Raw genomic sequence first — 22,062 nt, forward strand, 5'->3', positions numbered from 1 at the left:
ACTCGGCCCTGTTTAACCTAATAGTAGGAGAAATCTTAACTGCCCCAGACTGTTTCTAGTTGTTTCGTTTTTGTATTACCATTGTATCTACATACTGTAGATTCAACTTAAGCCAGTGGGGGTAACATGGAGATCAGTTTTCATTATTATATGCATTAAAATTGCCTTGCATGAAAAGGCGAAGATAACGAAGTGGGATTAATCTCATAACTCCTATAAGGAATACAAAATAGAGAGCTGGGCAAACACGGACATCAGGATATACCAGAGGTGGGATCAGACAAACACGGACATCAGGATATACCAGAGGTGGGATCAGACAAACGTGGACATCAGGATATACCAGAGGTGGGATCAGACAAACACGGACATCAGGATATACCAGAGGTGGGATCAGACAAACACGGACATCAGGATATACCAGAGGTGGGATCAGGTGCTTATTCACCACCTTCACCTATCCTCGTGTCTGGTGGCACATGGGGCCTCTACAAAGCATCTCCATTCCTGTTTGCTGCTGCTGTTCTTGCTTCTTTCCATGACTGCCGACATCTGTCCTCTCTTTTTCTACTGTATGGTGCCATGATTTTGGTCGCCCACACTTTTAAGATGAGGATTACACCATCCCCGTGGACCGGTCACACCCTCCGTGAGCTGGCTGAAAGTAGTAATCTGCAGTCAAATTCAGTGTAAAGAACAGCCTTACAATTGGTATGAAATACTTCAGACAGCATTTGATCCAATGACAGGTTGTATTGACAAACTAGATCGTTATAACGGCTTAAGAGTTTGCCAAATGTTGACTGGTCGACTTCCTTTTAAAGCGTGGATGAAAATATGAATATCAGCAATATATATCTATTCATTTCATAATTTCTCGTCTTGCTGAGTAGGTTAGCACGTTGACTACTGAACTGTAGATCTCGGGTTCAAGCCCAGCAGGGGTTTTAAATTTTTCTCGGATTGCTTTCAACTTAAACAGCATTTTTTGACAAAATAAAGTAAATTTGAAAGTTTTCAATTTCAAAATATTGTAGATATCCTTCACTTTTCATCCATATCAAATATCTCTGGTGTAGCATACATCCTTAAATGAGAGTGTTGAAACTTTTGTAATATCAACTTGTTTGTCAATAGCTTGCCTCGATTCAAAACCTGATCATACACAGAACAAGCTCTTGCATATCAAATCAGTTGAGAGATTCACATGCAGGTGATATTGCTACATAAATATGGGAAGTTGACAATGGAGAAGCTGAAGTTAGTCATAAAGTTGAGTTGTTAATTTGCCATTAACATCTATTTTCAATAAAATATGTAAGTACAAAGCAGATGTGGAAGACTCTGTGGTGTCTTTTATTTCAAGCTCGCTGGGATATATCAAATTGACATATGAATGAAAATGATGATTATGTTAAGATTTATCAAAATGTCGAGTTGAAGGCTACAACATATGTAATGTTAGGTACTTGAAGTTAAGGGAGTGAAATCAACCAATTATATAACTGCAAAGTCAGTCAAGCATATTTAATATAAAAAAATCTTGAACAATTTTGAAGAAGGGGGGTCAAAAGAGTTTGTTTTAGTACTTCATTTGAGGTCGTAGGGAGGTAAAACATTCCCACCTTTAGGAACTCTAAAAAAAATTATTCAATAAAACCTCGTGTAACATTTTTAGGCGGTCATTTTTAATTGATATACACGTTCCTAGAAAACGTTGTGGTCTAAGGGGACGAAATCCTTATAAGCTTCTTGGTTTTATCAAAGGTATTGTGACAATGGTCATCCCCCCCCCCCCCCTTAGTTTTTTTTTTCACTAGGGGAAAAGTGAACAACCGTCTAGCGCAGGGATGATATGGTTAATCGTTAAATTAGTTTCATTGTGAGTGATGCTAGCATTCTTTTTCTGCGAGTTTGCTTAAAACGCGGAAGGGAAACCTACCTACTTATGACGTAATTAATGCCATAGAGATTCAGCTAGATTAATATGCAGTTTTATTCTCGAGGAATATACTGTAAAATTGCACGCATTGTTTTCCCTTTTAATAAACTTTGAGTGAAAAGATGCCTTCTTTTTTAAACGGTCCTTTCAGATCCCAATCTTTAGATCCGTGCAGGTTGAATATTGAGAAATAGCGTTTCTAAAAAAAAAAAATGGAGAAAAACTTTGTGTATAAACCTTCCAACATTTTTTCATGGTGAGATGGTTCTAATAAAAAATGTTTTCGATGTCAGAGTTTTCTAATTACCCAGTAAAAACTGTCACCAATGGCTTGCACGACGTCTTTAATTTTTTTTTTACTATCGAAATAAAAGTATTTGTGTATCCCTCTGAAATCCCAATGTGTCCTTGACCCCCGCTCTCGGAGGGTGATCGAGCAGTGCTTTGTAGGGTGTTCTTGAAGCTTTCGGTTATGGAAAATGAGTCTGGTTTTTAGCTCAAGTGAACTTTTTCTGATCGTCTGTTTTCCGTCGTCTGTCTGTAAACTTATTATATTTTAGACTTCTTCTCCAGAACCACTGGGCCAATTTCAACCAAACTTGGCCAAAAGCATCCTTGGGTGAAGGACTTTCAAGTTTGTTCAAATGAAGGGACATGTCTCTTTCAAAGGGGAGATGATCACAAAAATGCCAAAGTAGGGTGGGGTAATTTAAAAATCTTCCCAAGAACCACTGGGTCAGAAAAGCTGAAATTTACATGAAAGCTTCCTGACATCAGATTTAAGTTTGTTAAAATAATGGACCCAGGGATAGGATGGGGCCACAATAGGGGATCAGTTTTACATACCAATATATAGGAAAAATCTTCTCAAGAACTACTGAGCCAGAAAAGCTTATATTTACATGAAAGCTTCCTGACATAGTGCAGATTCAAGTTTGTTAAAATCATGGCCATCGGGGGTAGGATGGGGCCACAAGGGGGGATCAAAGTTTTGCATACAAACATATAGGGAAAATCTTAAAAATCTTCTTCTCTACTGGGCCAGGAAAGTTTACATTTACATGAAAGCTTCCTGACATAGTGCAGGTTCAGGTTTATTAAAAACATGGCCCCCGTGAGCAAGATGATGCGACAATAGGGGATCAAAATTTTACATACAAATATATAGGGGAAATCATTAAAAATCTTCTGAAAAATCACTGGGCCAGAAAAGTTAACATTCACATGAAAGATTTCTGATATAGTCCAGATTCAATTTTGAAAAAATGCGCGCATTAAATCAATTGATGAGAGCAATAATGGATTTAATGCGCGCATTAATTCCATTATTGCTCTCTTCAATTGATTTAATTATATCTTTAATTCATTTGAAAAGAGCAATAATTCTTTGAGAGAGAGCAACTATATGATTAAAGATATCTTCAATTCAACACATCCACAATTGAATTAATGATCTCTTTAATTGAATTGTTGCTCTCTTTAAAAGAATTGATGCGCGCATTAATTCCTTATACAAAAGCATTGTATATAAATAAAGATATCTTCAATTGAATGAAAGAGATCATCAAATTATTCATACCAAGCTCTAAATTAATTATTGCGAGCAATGTTTCTACGAAATTAATGCTCTCATTAATTGAATTGAAGAGAGCAATAATTGAATTAATGCGCGCATCAAATCTATTATTCCTCTCATTAATTCAATTGATGCTCTCATCAATTGAATTGAAGAGAGCAATAATTGAATTAATGCGCGCATTAAATCAATTATTGCTCTCATTAATTCAATATGCGTGCATTAATTCAATTGATGATAGCAATAATTGAATTGAAGCGCGCATTAATTCATTTGATGAGAGAAATAATTGATTTAATGCGCGCATTAATTCAATTAAAGAGAGCAATAATTGAATTGATGATATCTTCAAATAATTGAAGATATCTTCAATTATTTGAGTTTATTTTAATTTGGCGCTCCATAGTGAAGGGCTTCAAATTTAGGCCTTTGCTCGACGCTTATGTCCACTGAGCAGTGAGGGTTCTTTAGCGTGCCACATGGGACATCCATTTTTAAGGTCAGCTCCGAGGACCCCTGCCATTCACACATGATGCCGAGCGTTTGGCGATAGAACTGTCACTACCTGTTTTAAAGACATAGGTCTGTCGTGACCTGGATTCGAACCACGACCTTCCACATGCGGGGCGAACTCTCGTGTGTGTTCATGTCCTTACATTGTGGGAGGTGGATGTATGGAGGGTAGTCTTCTTAAGTACTACCTATGTTCACAATTCGCTAAATATTCACAACTCTCAAGCTTACTTTCACCTAATTCACTAATCATGTCACAAAGTGTGTTTGTGTGTGTGTGTGTGTTTGGTGGTGGTGGTGGTGGGGGGTGGGGGGGGGGGGGTGTTTAGAGACCCAACGTATTTTCTTATTTGCATTACAAAATAATATGATGATTGTAAAAAAGAGGGGAATGTAACTTCCCTCCTGACTATACTTACCTGAAAGATATCTCTGATATCCTACTTATCAAATACATGCACGTGTATATAGTAAAACGACCACACCGTTTATTTCTTCTCTTGAAGTTAAAGTATTTCAGTTTCAACACTTTCTGAAAAAATTACCATTTGTTTAAGTACTATGGTAGCATACAGGCACCTGCCCCTTATATAGGATAAACAAGTGGAGTTACAATGCTTTGAAGAAGTTGTACGATACTCCGTGACGAAGTGTCGGGTTTTATATTATTTTCTTATCATTAGTATTCTAATTACTTCTATATTTTGACATTTACTCTATTGAGAGTAGTTATGTTCCTGATCGCTGACCCGAAAAATAAAGGAACTGGGAAAAACTGCGCCATGTTTAGGACATCGTGCAGGGTTAGCTGACGGGCGGGGCTTTAAGGATGGCAGTCCTGACAACTTGGACCTGGGTCTGCTTGGCTGGAGGGGCCGTGTTGTGCATTGGACTGACCTCTTCTATCTTCCGTAGACGGTAATGTCGATTGTGTACTGTGTATAGTGATAATCATGTTTTTGTCAACTGCATGGTTCAGTAAGTACACCATATTTTTACACATAATTTAACAAGATCGCTGCAGCTGTTTAAAGTATGTGCCATGACACGGACTTCAGTACGCTTAAAGTAGTGACACAGACTTCAGCGTGTAGTTTGTATGTATCTCAGACAGATTACTGAGTAAAATATAGGACAAAAATTTAGGAATTGATTTTATCACGCACGTTTACTGTTATAGATAGAAGGTTTCGAAGTTTTCGCAGGTCTTGTGAATTTTATTATGTGCATCAAAATTTTTAAAACAACGTGGTTAAATTTTACACATGTACTTCTAAATGTTGCCATTAATGTGATCTATACATACACTATATTTGGAAGGGACTATATTTTGCCGAAATTTATTTTCAAGAGAAAATAATAGAACATTTTGTACAATTTTCTATTCCAGTAGTGCGTGCTCTCTCTCTCTCTCTCTCATACCAACTAAGGGCCTTACCGATGAGGGTTCTATATCGTGCCAACGCGTGCCGCGACAGGGAAACTCCGTCTTGAGGACAAATCTATGATAAAGCTGCAAAGACGCACTTTTTGTCAAAGCAATATACACTGTACGTACAAAATTATAGGACCGGAAATTGAGTTTTAAGAGGCGAGTATTGTGGTTCTTAATATTGAGACTCTTTGGGTTTTTTCCTTGGCTTCTAGTAACATACCCTCACCCCAATGTTGAGGACATATCTCCAATTTGTTCTGAATTCAGTATAAACTTATATTTTAGGAAAAGACTGTCTGTTCCAAGAAATGTTGTGGTTGTCCATCACTTCTTTGGGAGAGGCTGGACAGTGCCCAGCAAGTCGCCCTTCCCCATGAAACTGGAAACATTTCTACGCATGACCAAAACACCATATATGGTATGGTACTCTTTCATCAGTTTTGAAATTATGGTTCTACAAAAAGATGAGAAATCTTAAAATAGCATTTTATAATATCACTAGCAATCGGTCTTTGTTGTAGCTACAGGTAATTAACCAAATGAACCTTCAGCTGTGCTCGTACAAGGATGTCAGTCACGCTTGATTTCTTATGCACTTTCTAGTCCAGTCTCTGCAATTTTTCGGTATCACGTTATACATAAAACATTTTATGAACATAAGATAACAGACAACTTGCTCGACTTGGATGCTGTACATAGGTTTCTAAAGGACGCGACGTCTCCGACATTTTCTCTCTAAAAAAAAATTCATCTCCTCGATGTGGAGAGCTCTTGTACAGTCTTTTGCCCAGTTCCGGATCATGGCCAATTCAGAATCACTTTGTAATTATTATTTCAAAATACTTAATTAATGAAATGGTTTACGAAATATGTTTAAAATTTATATTGTAGTAGTATCAAATATTAATCTGGATAACTCAGTGGTTAGACCACCTCACTAATAATGTAAGGGTCTCGGATTCAATACCCGATGTACCGAAGATTTTCTTTCCTTTTGAACTTCATTTCTATGGGACAACTTTCACAAGGGGCCTGAGATGCTCGCCCATATTACTATATTAAAAATTCAGATAAATACAGTCTGTTTCGTTATATTTCGTTTTGGTAGGTTTCGTATCTTTCCGATTCGCATTTTACAGGTACCCTTCAAACATTGTTGAGATCTGCATATAAGGTTCTAAGTGACCTTAACCTTCTTTTATGAGGCAGGGGGTCTGGAGGCCGCCTTGAGGCCCCCAATCAGTGGGACCAGGATGAAGCCCTGGTGGGGGGCAATGGGGCGAAGCCCCTGGAATTTACATATTCTATAGGGCTAGAAATATGTCTCCTATGTAGTAATTTTTACTATTTTCTGTCATTTTTAATAAGATGAAATTAATAAAAGACGCAAATTTTAGGGGTTTTTGGAAAAATGTAAGTTCTCCCAATAAAAGTGATTCAATAAATCAAAAGATTTCAACTTTTATTCCTCCGAGAGTGGAAGAAATTATTGCTTCTTTTATCGTTTACATTTTCTAAACAAGAAACCACGATTTACCTTAAATTTGAAAATTTTAAGGGGGGGGGGGCGCAGCCGGTGTGCGCCCCCCTTAAAAAAATCCGTCATTGATAAGCAACAAATGCTAAAGGGAGGCATATTCGATATCGAAAGAGGAACATTTCAATAATTACCACTTCTTCAGTCGTGAGATATTTGCCGAATTGATGATGGCTAAATCTAAATTCGCTGTATTATTGTATGGGATAGATGTGCATCTACTATCAGCTGTCATTTGAAATCAAACGTCACATTTGAATTAAATATATAAAAATAGTACAGAAAATTGGAAGTTGTGTTTCTTTCATAGTATTCAGCGTTAGGTCCACATTAAATTACTTACTATCCTTACATTATTCCGCGTTAAGCCCACATTAAATTACTTACTATCCTTACATTATTCCGCGTTAAGCCCACATCAAATTACTTGCTATCCTTACATTATTCCGCGTTAGGCCCACATTAAATTACTTACTATCTTACATTATTCAGTATTAAGCCCACATTAGATTACTTACTCTCCTTATATTATTCAGCGTTCGGCCCACATTAAATTACTTACTATCTTACATTATTTCACGTTAAGCCCACATTCAGTTACTTAGTATCCTTACATTATTCCACGTTAGACCCACATTAAATTACTTACTATCTTTACATTATTCCGCATCAGGCCCACATTAAAATACTTACTATCCTTACATTACTCAGCGTTTGGCCCACATTAAATTACTTACTATCCTTACATTATTCTGCGTTAGGCCCACATTAAATTACTTACTATCCTTACATTATTCAGTATGAAGCCCACATTAGATTACTTACTCTCCTTATATTATTCAGCGTTCAGCCCACATTAAATTACTTACTATCTTACATTATTCTGTTTTAGGCCCTTATTAAATTACTTATTATCTTACATTATTCCGCAGTAGGCCCACATTAAATTACTTACTATCCTTACATTATTCCGCGTTAGACCCACATTAAATTACTTACTATCTTACATTATTTTGCGTTAGGCCCACATTAAATTACTTACTATCCTTACATTATTCCGCGTTAGGCCCACATTAAATTGCTTACTATCTTACATTATTTTGCGTTAGGCCCACATCAAATTACTTACTATCCTTACATTATTCTGCGTTAGGCCCACATTAAATTACTTACTATCTTACATTATTTTGCGTTAGGCCCACATCAAATTACTTACTATCCTTACATTATTCTGCGTTAGGCCCACATTAAATTACTTACTATCCTTACATTATTCAGCGTTAAGCCCACATTAGATTACTTACTCTCCTTATATTATTCAGCGTTAGGTCCACATTAAATTACTTACTATCTTACATTATTTTGCGTAAGGCCCACATTAAATTATTTACTATCTTACATTATTCCGCGTTAAGCCCACATTAAATTACTTAGTATCCTTACATTATTCCACATTAGACCCATATTAAATTACTTACTATCCTTACATTATTCCGCATTAGGCCCACATTAAAATACTTACTATCCTTACATTACTCAGCTTTGGCCCACATTAAATTACTTACTATCTTACATTATTTTGCGTTAGGCCCACATTAAATTACTTACTATCTTACATTATTCAGTGTTAGGCCCACATTAAATTACTTACTATCCTTACATTATTCCGCGTTAGACCCACATTAAATTACTTACTATCCTTACATTATTCCGCGTTAGGCCCACATTAAATTACTTACTATCTTACATTATTCAGTATTAAGCCCACATTAGATTACTTACTCTCCTTATATTATTCAGCGTTCGGCCCACATTAAATTACTTACTATCTTACATTATTCTGTGTTAGGCCCTTATTAAATTACTTACTATCTTACATTATTCTGCGTTAGGCCCACATTAAATTACTTACTATCTTACATTATTTTGCATTAGGCCCACATTAAATTACTTACTATCCTTACATTATTCCGCGTTAGGCCCACATTAAATTACTTACTATCTTACATTATTCAGTATTAAGCCCACATTAGATTACTTACTTTCCTTATATTATTCAGCGTTAGGCCCACATTAAATTACTTACTATCTTACATTATTCAGCGTTAGGCCCACATTAAACAAGATGTACTGTGAGCAATGCTCACTAAGAATACCCCCCGCTTACCCCAATCTCCCAAAGGGTGTTGTTAATAGGTATACATTACCTCTTTCCTGAGTGTAAAAATATGGTATGCCTTTGTAGAAGAAAATGGAAGATTAGTACGAACACATATCCATGGTGTAAACCTATAATTTTGACCTTGATATCAAAGGACAAGGTCATAAAGAGGTCATGAATGTACATGACACATAGTCTCATGGTTATACACCCATGTCTTATGGTATGACTATGTCAAAACCCTATAATCAATTTTGACCTTGAGGTCAAAGTTCAAGGTCATATAAAGGTCATGAAGGAACTTGCGACATCATCTCATGGTGATACACTCATGTGTACAATATGATATGCCTATGTCAAAGAACAAAGAAGTCATGGCCCTGACAAGAATCCATTGTAAAAACCTTTAATTTTGACCTTGAGTCAAGGTCATATGGAGGTCATGAAGGTACATGACACATCGTCTCATGGTGATACACTCATGTGTCAAATATGGTATGCCTATGTCAAAAAACAAAGAAGTTATGGCCCGGAGAGAAATCCATTGTAAAAAACCTTTAATTTTGACCTTGAGGTCAAGGGTCAAGGTCATATAGAGGTCATGAAGGTACTCGACACATCATCTCATGGTGATCTACCTGTGTGCCAAATATGGTATGCCTAAGTCAAAGAACAAAGAAGTTATGGCCCGGACACGAATCTGCACAGACAGACGGACAGACAGAGTGATTCCAATATACCCCCCCAGAACTTCGTTCGGGGGGTATAATTACTTACTATCCTTAGATTATTCCGCATTAGGCCCACATTAAATTACTTACTATCCTTACAATACTCAGCATTAGGCCCACATTAAATTACTTACTATCCTTACATTATTCTGCATTAGGCCCACATTAAATTACTTACTATCCTTACATTATTCAGTGTTAGGCCCACATTAAATTACTTACTATCCTTACATTATTCCGCGTTAGGCCCATATTAAATTACGTACTATCCTTACATTATTTCGCGTTAGGCCCACATTAAATTACTTACTATCTTTACATTATTCTGCGTTAGGCCCACATTAAATTACTTACTATCTTTACATTATTCCACGTTAGGCCCACATTAAATTACTCACTATCCTTACGTTACTCAGCGTTAGGCCCACATTAAATTACTTACAATCCTTACATTATTCTGCGTTAGACCCACATTAAATTACTTACTATCTTTACATTATTCCGCGTTAGGCCCACATTAAATTACTTACTATCTTTACATTATTCCGCATTAGGCCCACATTAAATTACTTACTATCTTTACGTTATTCCACGTTAGGCCCACATTAAATTACTTACTATCCTTACGTTACTCAGCGTTAGGCCCACATTAAATTACTTACTATCCTTACGTTACTCAGCGTTAGGCCCACATTAAATTACTTACTATCCTTACATTATTCCGCGTTAGACCCACATTAAATTACTTACTATCTTTACATTATTCCGTGTTAGACCCACATTAAATTACTTACTATCTTACATTATTCCGCGTTAGGCCCACATTAAATTACTTACTATCCTTACATTATTCCGCATTAGGTCCATATTAAATTACTTACTATCTTTACATTACTCAGCGTTAGGCCCACATTAAATTACTTACTATCTTTACATTATTCCGCGTTAGACCCACATTAAATTACTTACTATCTTTACATTATTCCGCGTTAGACCCACATTAAATTACTTACTATCCTTACATTTTTCTGCGTTAGGCCCGCATTAAATTACTTACTATCCTTACATTATTCCGCGTTAGGCCCACATTAAATTACTTAGTATCCTTACATTATTCCGCGTTAGGCCAACATTAAATTACTTAGTATCCTTACATTATTCATACATTTTGTAGAATGACCACAGTGGACAAATGTCCAAGAAAGGGAAGACACCATGGATTGAATTCAACGACATACAAGTGGCGGATTCTCAGTTTTGTATAGATTTCATCAAAAAGAAAAGAGGCATGGATCTAAATACTGCACTAAGTGTGGAACAGAGGAGCATAGCAAGAGCCTTCTTGAAATTGATTGAGGAAAACTTTTATTGGTAATCATTATAGCAAGTCCTTTTACTATTTCCCAAATAAGATACATGTATCTCCCGATATCAATAAGGTATCTTTCGATTTCAATGAGATATTGAGATATCTCTCGATATCAATAAGTTATCTCTTTTTTACAACTATTTCCATCTTTACAGGGATATCTTTTTTCATACAAAATCTCTTTTCACGTAATATATTATCTTCTAGTTACAGGGGTGGTTTTTGTTTCTAGTTGGAGAGATATTTTCTTCCTAATTTGAGTAATATATTGCAAGAAAGATACATCTATTTTCTTAAGGATATATCTGTCATAACTAAACAAATACATTTTACTTCATACAGGTTACTGCAAAAGATACACATCTTTCGATAAGGGTTTTCTCCCCTTAATGGTAACACTAGAATGCCCCTCTATCAACCGACTAGGGTCGGAGGATTTGGGGTGAGCTTGTAAGCCTGAGTATATAGTGGAACACACCTTCTTTATTCAGACATCAAATTATTATAAATCAATGGTATAATCATAAAGTAAATTGCTTATCAATTCATAAACTCAAGAACTTATGCAAAAACTGTCCATCCCCTTCAAGGCTACGGCTACATTAGCTTTTGGATTGAAGGTAACACTGAGATCGATATAAATGGCCAGGTAACACCGAGATCAATATAAATGGCCAGGTAACACTGAAATCAATATAAATGGCCAGGTAACACCGAGATCAATATAAATGATCAGGTAACACTGAGATCATATAAATGGTCAGGTAACACTGAGATCAATATAAATGGTCAGGTAACACTGAGATTAATATAAATAGTCAGGTAACAATGAGGTCGATATAAATGGTCTGGTAACAATGAGGTCGATATAAATGGTCTGGTAACAATGAGATCAGTATAAATGTTCGGGTAATACTGAGATCAATATAAAATTAATAATAAACAGTGATCTTTGGATGAGAGAAAGGATAAGTGAAGCTTGCCATTTCTGACTTCTCATTCAATCACTACATAATGTTTCTGTTCTCAGGACGATGTGCATTGAACTGTTTTGTAATAAAGAGAATATACCATTGTTGAAAAGATCAGCCCCACTGAAGGGACCTGGTTTCTGGTTGTACTACTGGTTTGTAAGACGTGCCATACAAAGCGCCACCTGGGGACACGGCATTGGACGTCATAGTGTGGAGGAAGTCTGGTGCATAGCTCAAAGTGATATCGAGGCTCTATCAAACTTTCTGGGTAGGTGATATGAGGACTCATTACGTGTTCAGTGTTAATTAATCATTTTACATAGGTGTCTTTATTCTTTAATGAGATTCTAGCCAATAGGTAAGCGAGCTTTTCTGATTAAAGTTTGGCTATTGTCCCACTGATTGTCATCTGTCTTCAGCGCAGTTTTGACATTGAAGATGTGTCTTCTTCTGAATAAATGGACCATGCTATTCAAACGATTCTTAAGTAAATGGGATTCAAGTTCGTGCAGTGAAGGACTTTAACTTGTCTACTTTCAAACACAGGGGCTTGCTCCCATTAGAAAATGTAAGCAATGCTATATTTAAACAATATTGTTTAAAATTTCTTTAAAGGAAGTAAGCTCATGTGTTCAAAACTTCAAACTGCAGGCACCAGGAAACAGTTGAAATTGTTTTTAAAATCTTCAAATAAGTAACCACTTGACCAGACAAGATGTCATGGGGCTGGAAACGTTCACCCAAGGAAATTTACACAATTGTTATGTATGGGTTTATATTCAATATTTGGAAAGTAGGTCAAGGCAAGTTCAAGGCCATAGTGTTTGGTTGTTTTATGTTTCATTGAGAATACCGAGACGTCACCAGGTGTAGGTGAAGTGCCACAAATTTAGACCCGTCAAAGGCACTGAGGACTGTAGAAGTAAGGATTCTTTTACACGACATGGGTCCTCCATTTAGCATCTCATTCCATGACTTTCATCTCTAAAAGCCAAGCATTTGGGAAGTAACAATCACTACGTATTCAAATAAAGGTGTGGTCATAGTGCATAAGTTCATATATTTAAAGTCTCCCTCTAAAGAAGAGAAAATGTACAATTTGTCAAATCAATATGCAGACATCCATTTGAAGTGTACAATCAATTTTGTTCAAATCATAAACCTGTTTCCAGAGAAACTCAGGAGCTACATATCAGGCTTCATGTTTTGCACTTCCATTGCTGAAAACTTAACAGTCTTTATCTGTGTAAGCAAGGAGACTCAGGTGAGCATTGTGGCTCATGGCCCTCTTGTTTCCACCATCCTATTTAGGTGACAAGAAGTACTTTATGGGAGATGACCCCAGTGAAATAGACTGTTCATTGTTTGGAATGCTGACATTTTTGCTGGTGTCCATGCAAGGAACACGATATGAAGCATTTACTAAAGGTACAACATACATGTCATTAGCATGATCATGTGAAATGTATTTTATGAAGAATTTGAAACTTTTAGTAAAATTTTATATATCTAATTAACACTACCATGTACTATATATGGTAAGAAGTAGAAACTTTTGATAAATTTTATATATTTACTATTTAGAACATCATCCCAACCTTGTGAGTTACTTCCAGAGAATGAAGGTAACTTATTGGCCAGACTGGGACACCCTGACTACATCCAGTGACAAGTTCACAAACGATCACGGCAAATTATACTTCACAGAAAATATTCCTGAATGATACATACCAATGAAATAACTGCAGTGTAATATTGCATCATAAAACAACCCCTTTAATCTCTGTGCAAAATTTTAATAAAGAAAAGGTTTTTTTGCATGTGGAGATTTGTGTGTTTCAATTGTTACAGCAAAATTAATAAAACATACATACTGATATGTATAAGGAATATTAAAGATGACAAAATAAATATCATTGAGTTGCCTTTCATCAAGCTTTCAAGGCAATATTGCTCCTCCTTTACAGAAGAGCTGACAACTGTGAGCTTGCACATTGTATTTGACTTCTCATTTCAAGAAAACAAAAATTGTTACATTAAAGGGGCATTGAATTCTACTGACAGATAAACACTGTGTAATACAGAATGAAAGATACTGCTGAGATAAACACTGTACTTCACTACTACAGAATGAAAAATACTGCTGAGATAAACACTGTACTTCACTACTACAGAATGAAAAATACTGCTGAGATAAACACTGTACTTCACTACTACAGAATGAAAGATACTGCTGAGATATACACTGTACATCACTAGTACTTCGATCAGAATGAAAGATGATGCTGAGTACAGATGATACTTTGTCCTTTACTTCATCACCAGATCATCATCCTCTACATTGTCCTCTACATATAACCTCCTCCTCCTCCTCTATCTGAACATCCCTGCCTTGAGGTTGAACTTAGTCTCCTTAAAAATCTTTACTTTGAGTTTGTCTTTTTCTGGCTGTTAAAAAGAAAACACCCATCAGTAAAACTGATAATCTATTTCTAGTAGAAGAAAACACAAACTGACTAAATCGTGCAAGTACTTCTATACTCACCTCCACTTCCGTCTTCTCTGGGTAGATTTTCTGCCCTTTTGGAATTGGAATATCATATCCATACAACTCGTTCTTCAGAGTTATTCTGATGCCTAAACATCTGAAATTTCAACATTTACTCAATAAACTTGGAAATAGTGACAAGATGTGATTTAAATTTGCCAAAGTCAGCAACTTTAAAATATATTTACATTTTACCAAAACTTCAGAAATATACCACTGAAGATCAACATGATTCAATACTCAACAAGAGGCTCATGGGCAACATTGTTCACCTGACCTTCCACATGTCCCTTTCCCATTTAATTTTCTTCTTTTTATGACCCTATCTTGAACCCTGCAAACTTGGCGTGAACTAAATTGAATCTACATTAAATAAACGTGCTTGCACATTAATATTACTGTACCCCCGTGGCTTTTGAAAACCAAACAACCCACACTATTTGCATTTTTTCTAACTTATTTTCCCCTTCATTTGAACAAAACTTGGGTCTCTTTAAATTTGCATAAGGATGCTTTGTGGCAAGTTTTGTTGAAATTGGCTGAGTGTTTCTTGAGACATTGAAAATGTGAAAAGTAAACAAACGACAGAGACACTGAGGACAAACTCTGATTATTACATTTCGGCTTAAATGTTATCTCTCAACTTGACAAAAACAACCAATATTCATAAAAATTTGATTACAAATTATTGCACTTAAAAACACCTGTTATTTTAGGAATGTTTGTATTATGGAAGGTATATAACAAATCACCCACTGCTTCTGTTGTTTTTATACTCAATAATGCCTGTATATGTAGAAACAAAGTAGTAATTTACTGCATCAGTAACAACAAACTCAATAATACCTACACATGTAGAAACAAAGTAGTCATTTACTGCATCAGTAACAACAAATTCAACAAGAGGTACTGTGAGCAATGCTCACTAAGAATACCCCCCGCTTACCCCAATCTCCCAAAGGGTGTTGGTAATAGGTATAAACTACCTCTTTTCTGAGTGTAAAAAACAAATGGCATGACAAACCGAACCATATTGCTACTTCGATGTCCAGTGCACTTGACCTTTGACCTATTGACCCCAAAATCGATAGGGAACATCATCATCCCATGGGTAGTCCATATGTATGATATGGTGACTGTAGGTGGAGAGGATAACGCTTTAGAGCCCGGAAACCATATTGCTACTTCAATGTCCAGTGCGTGTGACCTTTGACCTTTTGACCCCAAAATCGATAGGGAATATCTTTATCCCATGGGTAGTCCATATGTATGATATGGTGACTGTAGGGGGAAAGGATAACACTTTAGAGCCCGGAAACCATATTGCTACTTCGATGTCCAGTGTGCTTGACCTTTGACCTTTTGACCCCAAAATCGATAGGGAACATCTTCATCCCATGGGTAGTCCATATGTATGATATGGTGACGGTAGGTGAAAAGCATAATGCTTTAGAGCCCGGACACCATTGCGTCTACAGACGGACGGACAGACAGACGGACAACCCGATTCCAGTATACCCCCCCCCCCCCACAACTTGTTGCGGGGGGTATAATAATACCTGTACATGTAGAAACAAAGTAGTCATTTACTGCATCAGTAACAACAAACTCAATAAAACCTGTATATGTAGAAACAAAGTAGTCATTTACTGCATCAGTAACAACAAACTCAATAATACCTGTACATGTAGAAACAAAGTAGTCATTTACTGCATCAGTAACAACAAACTCAATAATACCTGTATATGTAGACACAAAGTATTCATTTACTGCATCAGTAAAAACAAACTCAATAATACCTGTACATGTAGAAACAAAGTAGTCATTTACTGCATCAGTAACAACAAACTCAATAATACCTGTATATGTAGAAACAAAGTAGACATTTACTGCATCAGTATCAACAAACTCAATAATACCTGTACATGTAGAAACAAAGTAGTAATTTACTGCATCAGTAACAACAAACTCAATAATACCTGTATATGTAGACACAAAGTAGTCATTTACTGCATCAGTATCAATAAACTCAATAATACCTGTACATGTAGAAACAAAGTAGTCATTTACTGCATCAGTAACAACAAACTCAATAATACCTGTATATGTAGAAAAAAAGTAGTCATTTACTGCATCAGTAACAACAAACTCAATAATACCTGTATATGTAGACACAAAGTAGTCATTTACTGCATCAGTATCAACAAACTTAATAATACCTGTACATGTAGAAACAAAGTATCCATTTACTGCATCAGTAACAACAAACTCAATAATACCTGCATATGTAGAAACAAAGTAGTCATTTACTGCATCAGTAACAACAAACTCAATAATACCTGTATATGTAGACACAAAGTAGTCATTTACTGCATCAGTAACAACAAACTCAATAATACCTGCATATGTAGAAACAAAGTAGTCATTTACTGCATCAGTAACAACAAACTCAATAATACCTGTATATGTAGAAACAAAGTAGTCATTTACTGCATCAGTAACAACAAACTCAATAATACCTGTATATGTAGAAACAAAGTAGTCATTTACTGCATCAGTAAAAACAAACTCAATAATACCTGTACATGTAGACACAAAGTAGTCATTTACTGCATCAGTAACAACAAACTCAATAATACCTGTATATGTAGAAACAAAGTAGCCATTTACTGCATCAGTAACAACAAACTCAATAATACCTGTATATCTAGAAACAAAGTAGTCATTTACTGCATCAGTAAAAACAAACTCAATAATACCTGTACATGTAGACACAAAGTAGTCATTTACTGCATCAGTAACAACAAACTCAATAATACCTGTATATGTAGACACAAAGTAGTCATTTACTGCATCAGTAACAACAAACTCAATAATACCTGTATATGTAGACACAAAGTAGTCATTTACTGCATCAGTAACAACAAACTCAATAATACCTGTATATGTAGAAACAAAGTAGTCATTTACTGCATCAGTAACAACAAACTCAATAATACCTGTACATGTAGACACAAAGTAGTCATTTACTGCATCAGTAACAACACATGACAGAACTAACGAACATCATAAGATACATACACACCAGGAGGCACATAAGTATGTACATGTAAGTGAACTCACCCCTCTAAGGGAATCTTTTCAATAGACTCCTTGTAATCGGAGAACTTGATGCCCTTCAGAGTTTGTTTTTTCTGCATCTCTGTTTTTGACAGTATCACCTCAGAAACATCATCATTTTCTTTCAAAAAGTCAGCTGAGAAAGACATTGACACAAACTAATACATAGCCAGTCACAAGTCTGAAGGAATCCCGTGGTTACGAAAGTTTGAAGTGTATATTAACACACTTTGACATGTACTATGGAGATCAGTTTGAGCTAATATAGACGTTAACATTCTCCGACACGAAACATACATATCAATTTGAACTAGACAGTGTATATCTAAGAAATAAAGATTGCTATTTCGTATATGTTGCAGGATAATCTCCGCAATTTCGAAATGTTTTGAAATCTAAAAGCTGAGGTTTTTATGTTTCAAACAACATTTCGAGACTGAGGAGGTTATCCTGCATCATCCACAAACACAAGAACTTAAAATATTTTTATTCTACTACGGCTGATGATATCCCTATACAGCTGATCATATCCCCATACAGCTATGAATTAGGTCAATGTGACATCCTGGCAGTTTTTCAAAAAGGACTAGGTCTACATGCTTTTTGCTGAAGAAAAAGGTGAAATGGTTGGGTTTCAAGTATTTAGTTTTATGTTGACGGATTATATCAAATGCTTTGAATACACAGTTCAAGAAAACTACACTACATGAGAATTGTGTATTGATCTCAAAATGCTGAAAGAATTCATCTATCTTGTTCTTCAGTCATTTATAAATTTATTTTATATTAAACATATATTGATTAATTTTTATGATTATAAAATTGAATTGTTATGCAGTTATCTACTTTATTTTTGTATTAACAAAACACATGTTGCAAGGGAGATGTGTACAGTGTTATAAATTTTCTCATAATCAGTTATTGGATATGAAGGTATATTGCAGAATAATGGCTGCAGCATTCCTTTGATCTTTGCATTAACCATGGTAGAACACACAATATGATGCGTACCGTGCTGATCAATTTGAGATCAAGGAGCTTGAAAGGTTCAAGGTAAGTTTGAGCTTTGAAGTAAACCAGAAGAATCCAAATGTTTTTAGCCTTGAGATAGGACAGTTCTAAGCGAATTCCATAAACTAGTCAGAACTGTTTTCTGAATGGTTGAGTTTACACACATGATATGGTCAGCTATTCAAGATTGAAGTACTCTGTATCTACACCATGTACACAAAGAAAGTTGCTGACATAATTTTCGAACGCGGTTCCTTTTTGTTTTACAATTATGCAAATATCTAGCGGTATCACCCATACAAATTTATTTGCATGATAATCATGCAATTTTTATACATTTATTTTCATGTTTTATCATACATAATTGCTTTCAGTGATAGTCATGCTTGTTGTTTTTATCAATATTGTTGTGTAATGTTTCATTTTTTCTGCAAACGCAAGTACATGTACATTGCATCTGCGGTAAAAAAAAAAAGTTGCTTAAAAGAATTGGAAGGAGAGGTGTGCGATTGCTATGTAGTGATAAAGATACCGCTCAATGCCATAAAATTAAGGTCAAACTTCAAACCGTTGGGATCTGGGTTAGAATTGGTCCTATATTTACCCCTTGCTTATCTTAAGAGATGATTAAATGGGGCGGTCCTTCGGATGAGACCACAAAAACTGATTTGTCGTGTCACAGTAGGTTTAGCATGATAAAGATCATTCCCTGCTCAAAGGCCATTAACACCGAGTATAGGACTACATTTTGCAGCCCTTCAAAGGCAATGGTGATGTCTCCATATGAGTGAAATAATCTCAAGAGGAACTTTAAACAATATTCAATCAAGCAATCAACATCAAGGTCACAAGGTAAAAAGTTTGGTACTAAAGAAGGATCTTGTTACAAGGAATACACATATGAAATATGAAAGCCCTAGCACTAACCGTTCAAAAGTTAAGGTCAAGGGTTTTTTTCAAAAAAAGGAATGCACATGTGAAATATGAAAGCTCTATTACCAACCACACATAATTTTTGACCAGGTTATTTTTTTTTTCAAAAGTAGTTCAAACTCTGAGATTAGGGCACAGGGTCAAAAACTTTGGTACCAATAGAAAGGAATACACATGTAAAATATGAAAGCCCTCTCACCTTCCATTCAAAATTATGGCCGAGATAAAAAAAATTTGCAAATAATAATTACTGGGCAATTACGGCCACAAATGTAAAAGTACAGGTGTAAACATACCATTCAGTTCAGTCATAGGAGTTCCCGAAGTGGCCATTTCCAACCTGAAATTAGATATGACATAGAATATTCTATTGTCAAACTGACAGCAGACTAAAAGATCCAATTTATCGAGATAAATCTGAAACACGCTCTCAAATATTCATTATCATAAGCTTTATCTGGGTTTAAAACATTTTTGTTACGCAATCCTTTGTCTTTTTAGGCTTTTATATAGAAGAAAGTCCACTTGTAGGGAAAAGGTTATCTGTAGGTGTTCAATAAGTTGACAATACGCCGGTTTCGAGGATACGTTCGAGTTATTTCCCTTTGGAGAACTCTCGTACGTAGTAAGGTGCAAAACAACTTGTTTACACGCGGGAGTGGGGCAGATATTCATCACTGCTTAAGTGAGTCTGCTCAGTAAGTTTATCATACGCAGTATCATCGCCCAATTTCGACTGATACACAAACGAAGTATAAGTATTCAAGAAGTAATTAAATACTTTGAATTCTTATTATATCACGTTATTTTGTTGCTCCTAGCTATCATATCCAGGACATTGCTTGGAAATATAACATTGTATTTATGTTTCCACTTTAGTAAAACATTTCTTTTGACAGTATTTTACATTTCCTACATCAAGTATTTAATAAGAAGCCGGTTTTTATACATTTGATGTCTTTCTCACTGACTGTGGTACCACTCTGTTCCACCTAAGCATTCAAAGTTCCACTAAATGCACCTCCTACACAGGAGAGCTCTAATCTCGAAACTGGCGTATTGCTGTCTATTATTTTTAAGAATGGACAGATACGGTTCGTTCTTAAAAATAATGGACAGTAATTGTCAACTTATTGGACACCTACAGGTAAACCCAATATCTTATTAGACATCTACAGGTAGGCTGAAAATAAGAGAAAGACAATACATTTGTCAAAGAGATACACATTTAATTTTAAATTCCCTACAAGTAAGAATCAATACAGATATCGGAAAAATCACTAAAACACTTAAAAATGATATTTCCCTTTAGTAGAATTCTCTGCTTTAACTCGTAAGATTCACAATTTTTAATTCCATTGGCCATTACTATATCGCATCAAAACTTAAATTTGAAAGACTATTTCCATACTGTATTTGAATTTCGCTGGATTCAGAGGCACACTTCGAAACTTCTTCACAACACTTTTTTATGTTTTCTTTATTAGTATATCCTAATTCTGAAGTATTATTTTCGCTTTCATCAATAATTTCACTTCACGAGATAGGTTCATTGGGTTCTTTTGGTTGGCGTTAATTATTTCCTCATCCAAATATTCGAAAACACAATGCTTTTCAGATCAAAATTTGACTTCATACCTTTTTCACCCTCCATATTCAGAATACTTGCAATACTTTCACTAAAATCCTTAAATTTTTACTTTGCAATGAAAATGCTCTCCCCATCAGAGGAAGACATGTTGATATGCCTCAGTACTATAGAGTGAGTGAATATAAAACCTGCATTAGAAGACTACTCACCTGACACTGTCCAATAAGTGAACAAAAAAACATACTTCTTGGCAAGACTGGTTATATTGTCAGACTATTCAAAATAGCTTTATTCATAATTATCATTGTCAATGGGTTTACCTGAGACTGTCCATTCTTAGAACAAAAGATGTAATGTTTTAAGTAGGATATCAGCCTCAAACTGTCCATTCTGTGAGAGAAAGAACTGATCTCGGCCCTACGGGCCTCAATCAGTTCTTTCTCTCACAGAATGGACAGTTTTTGGCTTATATCCTTTACATAATACAAGTGTTCGACTTTGTACAATAGGGTCCTTGTACATAAAGGCTCGACAGACACATATGATTGTCCTGAATTTCTTACGGATATAATGAGAAACACAAAACACTGCTTTGCTCATCATAAATATGAAACTATGTAT

The 22,062-nt window shown here is 35.6% G+C and overlaps 2 protein-coding genes across 5 annotated transcripts in view; one reads left to right on the plus strand and one right to left on the minus strand.

Annotated features, from left to right (window-relative positions):
• The first annotated feature begins 4,640 nt into the window (after positions 1-4,640).
• Positions 4,641-14,064, plus strand: LOC125658270 (failed axon connections homolog). 2 transcript variants are annotated; one of them, XM_048889491.2, is made up of 6 exons: positions 4,641-4,949; positions 5,752-5,884; positions 11,070-11,266; positions 12,295-12,506; positions 13,550-13,666; positions 13,823-14,064. In XM_048889491.2, exons 1-6 carry the CDS (start codon positions 4,861-4,863, stop codon positions 13,960-13,962), a joined length of 888 nt encoding a protein of 295 aa, XP_048745448.1. In that variant the 5' UTR covers positions 4,641-4,860; the 3' UTR covers positions 13,963-14,064. The 2 variants fall into 2 exon arrangements, with proteins under 2 accessions (XP_048745448.1, XP_056005699.1); XM_056149724.1 differs by lacking the exon at positions 4,641-4,949 and adding an exon at positions 5,444-5,581.
• Positions 14,019-22,062, minus strand: part of LOC125658275 (uncharacterized) — a 13,871-nt gene continuing 5,827 nt past the window's right edge. For all 3 annotated transcript variants that reach the window (XM_048889496.2, XM_056149725.1, XM_056149726.1), the window contains exons 2-5: positions 20,147-20,190; positions 17,910-18,042; positions 14,784-14,883; positions 14,019-14,686 (exon numbers count right to left, since the gene is read on the minus strand). In XM_048889496.2, the coding sequence (XP_048745453.2) occupies positions 14,612-14,686; positions 14,784-14,883; positions 17,910-18,042; positions 20,147-20,183 (345 nt within the window). In that variant the 5' untranslated portion in view covers positions 20,184-20,190 and the 3' untranslated portion in view covers positions 14,019-14,611. The remainder of the gene's footprint in view (positions 14,687-14,783; positions 14,884-17,909; positions 18,043-20,146; positions 20,191-22,062) is intronic.

This window comes from Ostrea edulis, chromosome 9, assembly GCF_947568905.1.
Source record: "Ostrea edulis chromosome 9, xbOstEdul1.1, whole genome shotgun sequence".
Taxonomy (NCBI): domain Eukaryota; kingdom Metazoa; phylum Mollusca; class Bivalvia; order Ostreida; family Ostreidae; genus Ostrea; species Ostrea edulis.